Source organism: Sinocyclocheilus anshuiensis, unplaced genomic scaffold (assembly GCF_001515605.1).
Source record: "Sinocyclocheilus anshuiensis isolate Anshui unplaced genomic scaffold, SAMN03320099.WGS_v1.1 scaffold1431, whole genome shotgun sequence".
NCBI lineage: Eukaryota > Metazoa > Chordata > Actinopteri > Cypriniformes > Cyprinidae > Sinocyclocheilus > Sinocyclocheilus anshuiensis.
The window spans coordinates 127,333-138,249 of NW_015537992.1; the positions used below are offsets into that span (position 1 = coordinate 127,333).

Below are 10,917 nucleotides of genomic sequence, written 5' to 3' on the forward strand. Positions count from 1 at the left end.
GAAATTAATCTTTTCCAATAAGTTTAAACTGATTTTTGCATTTTATGGGCATTTTTACCTTTATAAAGCCATTTTTTCTAAAAGTGTCCATTATCTTTTGAGTCAAATTCTTACATTTAATCAGGGAATTAGAATAATAAGACATTTGGGCTGTTACCAAGCAAATGAAATCAACACAGAAGCTGCATCTGAAGTGGCATTTAGATGCATTTACACACTGTTTAATACAAGACATGAATGCATTTACCCTGCAATTACAAATGCATAAATAATGTTTTGATATATTAAACAAAACGTTGAATACTGATATTTGAAATTATTTAAATAATAAAAGAAATTAAAACCGCCAGCAGGTGGCAGCAAGTGTCTGTTAATAAGTGAGTCATTGCGATTGAACCAAATAATTTAAACGGTTGATTCATTCGGGAACGAAACACCGTCATGTTGCTCAGAGACGCAGAACAGCACTGTGGCTGTGTTTGGAATTATTTTTGCAGGCAATATGCTGTCTAAAATGTAAGTCTCTTGATTAACTGTTGTAAAAAATCAATATCACATTTGTAATCATGGTAATATTTGGAGAAAAACAACACTCTTCGTGTGAAATTAACAACTATATGAAGTGGTATAAATATATACATTTTCTGCCATCATGTCTTGAATTTGTGATCATTCTAAATGCATTTTAACAGACTGAATCATGCCGTGAAAGAAGCACTCTAAACGCGCACTAGTCTAGACTTCACGTGATGTATGCGTGCGCTCTGTAGGGGTGTTTTGAATGTTTTTTGCAAAATACTCAATGTCAAATCGCACATCGTTAAAACAACAATTACGATATTAATCGCAGACGATATATATCACACAGCCCTACTGGCCAGTCAAACTAGAGATGAAGACTGTGGAACGACTGGCCTTCATGCTTGAGGACAGTGGCCCTCGTCTGATGGGCTGTGAAGCGTTTTATGCACACAGGCGGTCCTCACCAGCAGCGTGCCACAGTTGTGCAGCTCTCCGATCAGGACGCTGCCGTTGGTGAAGAGGTGGGCAGAGTATATGGTGTTAAAGAGGTGCCGCACGCTGGGCTGCAGACGGGCGTTCAGCTGGCTGTCCATGTAAAACTCCCACGGGTTCGCTGGCTTCTGCACCTATGAGGGCAGCGGAGGAAGAACAAACAGAAGCTAGTTGCTAGTTCGAGCACAAGAAAAGCTGCTATTTGCTTTATTTCTACCAATGTAGCACGTCATGCAGCACCATGAGTTTAAACATGATGCTCGCAGTGTTGGGGATAACGTGAGTTACGTAATCAGATTACTTTTTTCAAGTAACTAGTAAAGTACCGCATTACTTTTTAATTTACAAGAGAATATCTGAATTACTTTTTCAAATAAGTAACGCAAGTTACTTTTTTTTTCTCCAGTTTATTGACTGACGGCTCATTTCACTTTTGGTGTGAAAAGGCTTTTATATTTGCCAAAAATATAACTTTTTTATTTTAAAAACAAACAAGCAAGCCCTGTCCAGATTTAAAAAGTAACGCAAAAGTAACATAACGCATTACTTTCCATAAAAAGTAACTAAGTAACGTAATTAGCTACTTTAAGGAGTAACACAATATTGTAATGCATTACTTTTAAAAGTAACTTTCCCCAACACTGATTGCTCGAACTTTCTCATTTGCAGAGTCGCTACAAGTGCAGGTGGATTTTGCTGAAAAGTGAAGCACTCAGGGAAAGCTTTGCAGGTGATGTGTGTGATGTCACTAATATCTGTAGATCAGATTTGTGTGCTCTCTCGTTACCTTTAGGAAGAGTTTCTGTGTGCTCATGAGGTTGGTGGCCTGGTACACTGTGGCAAACGCTCCCTGTCCAAGAACGAAGTCCACTCGCAGCGACTCTCCAGCTGAGGGAGAGAGGCACATGGAGACACATTGAGCTCAGTAACAGGAAGTGAAGCACAGTAACAGGAAGTGAGGCATTATGTGAGGAGATCTGTATAGCAGGGATGTGCAGCACTCAGATCTGATTGGAGACCAAACAGAACACATTCAAATGCTCACATTTGCTTTCCATCATTGTAAGGAATTCAAATTAAACAACATACTATTGAATACACTGTCAGTGTAGGGTTTAATAATTACGTTATAATAGCTTAAAATGTAAACATCGGATTCAGCCCGAAATGAAAAATTATGCCGATATGCCTTGCCGATAAGACGAATAACTCGCATGTGCTCAGGGTGTGCTAGCAAGAAGATCACGTCAGCAGTGTGGTCATTCATGAAGCAAACTTTTGCCTGAATGGTGATTAGATTTAGATTTATTAGGGATGCACGATATATCGGTCACCATATCAGTATCGGCCGATAAATGTACATTTTTCGGTTATCGTTATCGAACCGATAAGAAATTTTGGCCGATATCTTAAAGCCGATAAACAATGCATTACTTCCTTCGGAGACGCTTCAGATGCGCACTGTTCGCCATGATGGTTTTTAACTGCTTGAAATATTGAATCACTTCGAAAAGGAAAATACAATGAACTGCAACATGTGCAGGGCAAGTCTGTCATATTATAATGAGATCATTAGCTACTGTAAAATAATGCTATGGAATCTTTGTTCGCCCGTGTTTAAGCGCATTGTTACGGGAAGAGCGCATCCACAACGGAGCTACACCTTCATGAATAGCAGTTAACTTCGCTTGTGCATTTACAGCCTTTTGTGCAATTGTACGTTGTAATATTGTGTTTATTTTATGCATATAAATCTGATTTATCTCATATAGAATGCGTTTGGTTAAGCTAATGGAGGGTTAATAGAGCGCTTCAGTTTACGGGTGATCATCTTTAGTTCAGCGCATGCAGCAGTGCACAACATTAATAACTATGATTGGGATTGTCATATATATATATATATATATATATATATAACATTATAATGAGATGTTTAACTTAGTTCGAGTTCACTTGTGCATTTGCGTCTTTTTGTGCATATATGTAATATGCTTATGTTGTATTAATATGATTAATCTAATATATTATGCGTTTCCCTTGAGTTAAATATAAGCTGGCAGCACTTCAGCTCACCGGTTCATTCAGCTTCAGCGCAGGCAGCTTGAACAGCAATGCACAACATTAATAACTATAATTGGGAATGTCATATACATAACATTATAAAGAGAATATTACCGTAAAAAAAAATTGTGAAAGTGCGTGTCCAAAAGTTACACATCTGACCAGCGCGTAACTTAGTTCAAGATCGCTTGTGCATTTGCATCTTTTTGTGCATATATAAGTTATAATATTATGTTTATGTTGTATAAAGATCTGATTCTCATACAGCTTAATTAACCCGCTAACAAAGTGCTTCAGTTTACTGGTTTTCATTCAGCTCTTCAGCTACAGAAATGCTATTTGAAACAGTGGTATTAATTTAAGACACTTAAATACCTTTCAAAATCATTGATATATTATTAATAATAACCACCACTTTTATTTTGTATCTTATTATTTTCATCAACATTATGGTTTAATTAAAATAATTTAATTATTGTCGGTGCGGAGGTTATTCCGTTTAATTTATCCATGGCACATTGGATTTGTGAAAAAAACAAATTTTTACCCGCAAGTAATTTTGTCCAGTGACATGTTTGCATTATTTAAGCATTATTTTATTTATTTGTAAGGCTGCTTTATGTTGAAGTGTTTAATGCCTTTTAATGGTGAGACTTTTTTGGTAATCAGGTTCTCAAATTATATAAAAATTTGAATTTAGATTTATTGGCCAACATATTGGTTATCGGCTTTCATATATATAAAGAATTATCGGTTATCGGTATCAGCCAAAATGTTCATATCGGAGCACCCTTAAGATTTATTCAATGTATAATATGTATTTTTTTCCAAACGGTCAAACGGGTTTTGAAAACTTAAATACAAGGAGCTCTAAAAGATTTTCAGAATTTTTACAACTCTTTTGCTTTAGACCATCTTCAAATGTTAAATCTTCAAATAAAATGTTAAAGTTGCCACTGTATCCGTCTAAAAAAAAAAAAAAAAAAATTGCAGTGATTTATAGTTATTTTCAAAGCTTTGAAAGTACTCTCATTACAAAATAACTTCATTATTGTTTATTTATTTCTAACAAGTAAGTTTTTTTGTTAAACTAACCAAAATTAAAAACAATTTGTTTATAATCTCTGCACAAGTGAGACTTGGTGTTGTTTCCAAACAAAATGAAATATATCGGTATCAGCATCCGCTATCGGCCAAAATTAGTTGAAAAATCCAATTTCGTGCATCCCTATTAATTATCAAAAACAGTAACATCTGTAAAAATTGTAACAACCTCATTTTTATATGGTGAAACTTAATTATTCTGACTGTTTGAATTTTACTAACATTAACTATTGTTCTTCCATAGTAGCATACATTCAGATGATAACCACAGTTAAAAATCACACATATTGCACCTCAATACCATGGTAAAAAATATAATTATATGGTTTCTAGGTTTTTTTTTTTATAAAAAAAAAACAGCAGTCTAAATACATTTAGTATAAATGCACAAACGCTTTAACTTAATCACAAAAACACTAATTATATTAATTTACTCCTTTAATATATTTAAAACATGTCTACATTAATTATAATAGAATTCTATATGAATATCCCACTGTGATGAGGAAAATTACATCACAATAATCATTATCGTTTTATCGCTCAGCCCTACTTCTGATATTGTAACTCTACAAAGCTGGTTGAATTTCTGCAAACTTCTCCTTTAATTCCCAGAGAATGCTGCAACTTACCCCAAAGACTTTAAAATGCACAGATCCCTTCTATAAGCAGTTTCATGTTGATCGATCCAAGTAAACAGCATTGAAACGTGAGATTAGCGAGACGTACCAATCTGGACGGTCATTTTGGGCGTGATGGTGGGCAGGCGACAGCTCCAGGCGGTGAGGTTGGGGTTGGAGGAGAGAGGAGGCTGCAGGCTGGAGAGCAGAGACACGATCAGCTCCTCATCCCAGGGGTCTGACAGCAGCTGGACACAGACTGCAGAAACAAGCACATGATGAGCGCCTCGCAGGAAACACGGCGAAGCCTTTGTGTGCAGTGCATTATAAAGCCACATGTGAGATCAAATCTGAACAGGCTGCATACCTGCTCTGGATGTGTCCATCGGGCTCATGGGGGCATCTGGGGTCCGGGAGCTCTGCGGGGGGCTGGCCATGACATCCAAATCTGGTTCACTCGGCTGCTGTGGGCTGTCGGCGCAGAACCAGCCTAGATCTGGACTCCTGGGCTCCTCCTGAGCTGGTTTAGGGGCTTGCTTTGGACTCATTAAGAGAGATTCATGCAACGCCTGCAGCGCTTTTACCCCTGATTTCCGCCGCTGGAATGATTTCTTGGGAAGCAGAACATCTACTTCCCCGTGTGCTGAGAGCACATCTGAATTCTGCCCCACTGGTTCTGGGATTGTCTCCCACAGGAAGTCCGTTTCGGGAGCTTCCTCAGGGCTCTGGTTGATGGTCCAGGACACTCCAGAGACCGCAGGAGGACTCATGACATCGAGATCTGGTTCTGCTGTGTGCGTTGAGCTGTTCATCTGGAACCAGTGCGGTCCCGGGGCGGCTTTCAGACTCGTGAGGACATCTTGCTCATGGAAGACATCCTGGTTCTCTTCCAGTGGCTTTTTCCCTGACTTGCACCTGTGAAAGGACCTCTTCGGCAGGAGAGCATCAACATCGGTGTCTGTCGCTGGGAGTGTGGGCTCTTTCTCTGGGCTCTGATAAATGCTCCAGCTAGGTCTGGTGCTGCTCCTCATGGACTCGTCGTGTGTCCTCAGGGCTGTGTTGTCGGGGAAGGACAGGGCAGCCAGAGGATGTCTGCTGCTGCAAGTGCTTTGGCTGTGTTGGGCCAGAGAAAGCCCTTGACTCGGCTGAGCTAATGACACTCCTTCCCCAACAATAGTGCCCTGAGCATGCATGCTGCACTCCGCCAGCTCTGACGGCTTCTCCTCCGCTGGACTCTGCTCCATGATTGGACTGCAGGCAAACCAGACACTAGCCCATCAGCTACAAGACACACTGGCTCATACAGCAACTAAAGACGACAACACCAGCACTACATGCGGTTTGTTTTTGAGAAACTAAACACACTTCAAACAGTAGTATGATACTAGTGATGCACAAATTTCAGCAAACAAAAATTTTCATCTGAAACAGTTCCTTCTTCCGTCATCCGAGAACCGGTAAAATATATAGAATCAATTCTGTTATAACTTGTGTCTCCACTCATGTTGTTTATTTGATTCGTTGTCCCTGTGGTCTAGGCTATGTTGGTAAAACATAACGTCAACTTAAAGAGTTAGTGAACACAAGAGTTCTATTAGGAGAAAAGATGTGAATTATCCAGTTGCAGCCCATTTTCTTGCCCAAAACAATGACGTTTCGACCTTATGCTTTTGTGGGATTGAAAGGGTTAATATGCCACCTAGAGGAGGAGATACTGAATTACTCTTACAGCGACCTGAGTGGTTTTGGATTTTTACCCTTCAGACTTTATCTCCTTTAGGCATGAACGATGAAGCACTGTTTAATGTGATGTTATAATACATGCGGTTTTTGGGTGTATATGCATATAATAATTTTTTTTTTGATTGATGTTGATTATGTACCCAGTCAGTGTGGGTTATTACTAAGCGATGGTCCTTTGCAGAGATTGGTCATGATTTCTTTTTAAATGTGGTTTTGCTTGTAATTTCATGTTTGAAGATACCGGATGAAGGTCATGCGAACGAAACATTATTAAACATATTTTGATACTTTTTGCACAAATTGACAGTGTGCGGGATTTGTTTTCTTTATCCTTTAGTTTTGATCTTTTTGGTCTTTGTCTCCTACGCACCTATCAATTGCCGTCAGGTGTGCAGAGATTGATTGTTCATTTACATCTGAAACGGTTAACAAATAGATTGAAGGCTGAGATCAATGACAGAAACAGTGATGTTTAATTAGCATTTTTCCAACGGTGCATTTTGACTGTCAGTGTCTGTTTTATGCAGGTAAACATGTCAGCTGTGTGTGAAGCTAGTGCTGAATCATATTGATTTCTCATTTGTAATGGAATCATATGATATGTATTCATTCAAAGAAACAGAACAACTTACAGAAATTAAACATCTCTCATGTAAACGCTCAATCAGTGTTTCAACCACAGAAAGACGTCAGTATAACAGCTTGAGAACAATAATGCCACGTAACATCACATTTACCTCAGGAAAGACATTCAATGACCATAAATTCAATAGTTTGAAAAATAAATAATAATAACTCTAGAGAGGGGATTTTGATAAATATATGCACTATATTACATATTCATTATATTTTCACTTTACTTGTTCATTATTTTATGTATGTTTGAATAAATCTGTCATGAAAACAAGTTATTACAGCCAGTGTTTAAATGTTTATATTTCAACAAGCTGGAGTAGAAACATAATTCTGTTATTAAAAAGTTAATATAAACCTTGTGCCTTATGTGCAATTTAAATGTTTGCACAATTGAAGTTTTTATTAGAGTATTTATTATTAAATAGATTTGTTTAATCAACTGTTTAATAAATACAATTTATTTTTGCTTTCACTTTTTGGCCAAGTGCATCCTGAATTTTTGGTTTCAGCCCAGAATTTATTTCGGGGCATCGTTATATGATTTTTATGATAATTCAGCGAGTGGGATGGAGTCATCATAGTTTTAGGAAAAAATCGTTCACTTTTTTAAATTCTAATTCTATGCAAAAATGTTTAGCATAGCATATTACTTCAATGTTCTGCAGTATCCACCTTAATTTTAACCTAAAAATGGACATATGCATTTGTAAGGCTTCCAGCGTCATTTTACCAGTCCAAAAACAGTCTGTTATGCTGCGTGATACTGCAAACTGCTATTTGTTGTCATATTTTAATTTATTTACAATTATTTGCTTTTATTATCTTTTTGCTAAACAAATAAAGCCAACTTATATGATTCGTATTCTTTTGGTTACTCTGCCCAAGGTTTTTGAAAATTACAAATGCAATGAAAATACAGGCATCTCTAATCAGTATCAGCAGGTACAAAAAAAGTAGTGCTGTCAAACAATCGCATCCAAAATAAAAGTTTTTGTTTACATAATATATGTGTGTGCACGGTGTATATATATTATGTACATATAAATACACACACATACAGCATATATTTTGAACATATTTACATGTATATATATTTATATTCATATAATTTATTTTATATATAAATATATAAACAATATATTTTTCTTAAATATATACATGCATATATGTGTATTTATATATACATAAGTATACACAATGCACACACAAATGTGACCCTGGAGCACAAAACCAGTCATAAGGGTCAATTTTTAGAAATTGAGATTTATGCACCATCTGAAAGCTGAATAAATAAGCTTTCCATTGATGTATGGTTTGTTAGGATAGGACAATATTTGGCCGAGATACAACTATTTGAAAATCTGGAATCTGAGGGTGCAAAAAAAATCTAAATATTGAGAAAATCATCTTTAAAGTTGTTCAAATGAAGTTCTTAGCAATGCATATTACTAATCAAAATTAAGTTTTGATATATTTACGGTAGGAAATGTACAAAATATCTTCATGGAACATGATCTTTACTTAATATCCTAATGATTTTTGGCATAAAAGAAAAATCAACAATTTTGACCCATACAATGTATTGTTGGCTATTGCTACAAATATACCCCAGCGACTCAAGACTGCTTTTGTGCTCCAGGGTCACATATATTATGTAAACAAAATCTTTTATTTTGGATGCGATTAATCGGTGCCCAGTACAAAAAAAATAAAAAATAAAAAATAAAAAGAAAGTATCGGTATCGTACTTGTTCAGTGCAGCCCTACTTGCAGTGCAGGCTAAAGAATCATAAGACTCACAAGGAAATAGCTTACTTCCTAGTTGCAAAATAAGGTGGATACACTATGGATGATATGCATGAAATAAGCAGAAGAAATGCTTGAGTAATGATGTTGTGCTGATACCTGAGTTTGGTGGGCTGTCGTATGTACGGGTTTTCCTCTGCTCCGCTGATGCCCCTGACCCCTGCGCTTTCCTCTGAGAGAAGACAGTCACAAATCACACCCAGATCAACACAGCTCACTCAAGAGCAGCAGGTAAATGAGGATGAATACCTTGCAGCTCCTCCATGTCCCATGAGTGCGGTGCATGAGGGTGGAGCGGTGTGGACACCAGATGAGCAGACAGGGAGAAGTCACAGGTGTGGTTGGGACACGGGCCTACAGAGACGTTACGTGCTGCCCACAGGGTACTCTCATCCGTGATGGACTCTGCGCTGACTGGAGTGTCCTAATAAAGACACACAACGTCAACAGACTTGCTTGATTACTGGCCTCTATGACTCTACAGCTGCGAACAGTGCTTACATTGGCTTTGGACACTGGGACTTCCATCAGCGCTCGGCTCTGTGGTGGTTTGCTTCGGTACTGGCCAGAACTGAAGGACAGATGGAGAGAACACGGTCAGAGGTCACTTACAGAAACCATTCACATTACTGGATGAACGAAGGCCTCGTGTCTCACCCTCCGTTCTCCTGCTCATCTCTGTCCTGATATATCATGAATGGAGTTGCGCTGGGAGCTTTAACACATGAGGGGGCGCTGCCTGAACAACACAGGACGACAATCAGAGCACATTCTAACCAGCAGCACGCCGTTGCTTCAAAAGCCAAGTGAAGAGACAAAAATAACACAACTGGGCTGTCACTATCAATTTGAAGAGGTGCTTCACCACTGCTTCAATATATATATATCCTTTCAAATGGTTTCTGCGATTATTCTTCGAAATATTAAATGATTTGACAGCTTAGGTCACAAAGGTCATTAGGGCCTCTCATCTACATGACCAATTTACAATTAAAGCATTTAGTTTATTTTTCATCTTTAAGCATTAGAAAATAATGAAGAGTGTTGTCTGAAACCTATAGCTGAGAAAAAGTACTTTGGAGCAGCAGAGTTTCATTCCGCTTCGGTCTTGTTTGCCGTTTGTGGTCTCTCATATGCAAAAGAAATGGCAGCGCTTAAAGTTGGGCAGCATGGTCGTGGCACCAGTGCAACCACTAAAAGTTAGTCGCACCGGCAACAATAACAAAAAAAAAGTCAGGGAAGTTTTCGTTCCTGTTTTATTGATGTCAATGTCTGTAGCTCCGCCCACGACACACCTCCAGGAGCTCGACTGATTTCAGAGAGAATCTATCTTCTATAAATCTGATCAAACTAAAGACTACAGAGATATGAAGGATGCTCTAATACTCTATAGATACTCTAGATTAACACGAGATTGGCAGAAACTGTGTTATGTTCTTTTAAAATAGACAGCAGAACTGCTGTCATTTAGGAATGAGGTCGAATGGTGTTTGAATCGAGATCAATGTTTTAATGAATTGTGCAGCTCTAATTAGATTAATTAGGTATGCGCAGGTACAAGGCTGGAGCTTGTGTGTGTCTGTGTGTGTGGGACATACTGATTCTGCAGCTCTTCTCAAAGCTGTCCTCCGGCTGAACAGTGCTGTTGAACATGGACTCCTGGAGGAGGGTGGGAGCCTGAAACATGTCCATGATCACACCTACAGAACAACACACATCAAGCACAGCATCCACACGTAAACACAGCATGAACTCAGTGTGTGTGTGTGTGCGCTCTTACCCAAAGCCTCACGCGTGTTGACAGTGGGGGAAGGGAGAGCACGGGACGGTGTGGCATGAGCGTAACCCAGAGATGTGTTTGGAGTGACATGAGAGTGATTGAACCCGCCACATGACACTGAGAGAGAGAGAGAGAGAGAGAGAGGGAGAGAGA

General features: G+C 38.4%; 1 protein-coding gene across 1 annotated transcript in view; it reads right to left on the reverse strand.

The window, feature by feature from the left end:
• The window catches only part of bub1 (BUB1 mitotic checkpoint serine/threonine kinase), a 22,363-nt gene that overhangs the window by 6,173 nt on the left and 5,273 nt on the right, over nt 1-10,917 (reverse strand). The window contains exons 6-15 of the mRNA XM_016469245.1: nt 10,765-10,881; nt 10,583-10,684; nt 9,642-9,723; nt 9,486-9,555; nt 9,234-9,408; nt 9,084-9,156; nt 5,167-6,050; nt 4,909-5,058; nt 1,802-1,902; nt 987-1,148 (exon numbers count right to left, since the gene is read on the reverse strand). Of these exons, the coding sequence (XP_016324731.1) occupies nt 987-1,148; nt 1,802-1,902; nt 4,909-5,058; nt 5,167-6,050; nt 9,084-9,156; nt 9,234-9,408; nt 9,486-9,555; nt 9,642-9,723; nt 10,583-10,684; nt 10,765-10,881 (1,916 nt within the window). The remainder of the gene's footprint in view (nt 1-986; nt 1,149-1,801; nt 1,903-4,908; nt 5,059-5,166; nt 6,051-9,083; nt 9,157-9,233; nt 9,409-9,485; nt 9,556-9,641; nt 9,724-10,582; nt 10,685-10,764; nt 10,882-10,917) is intronic.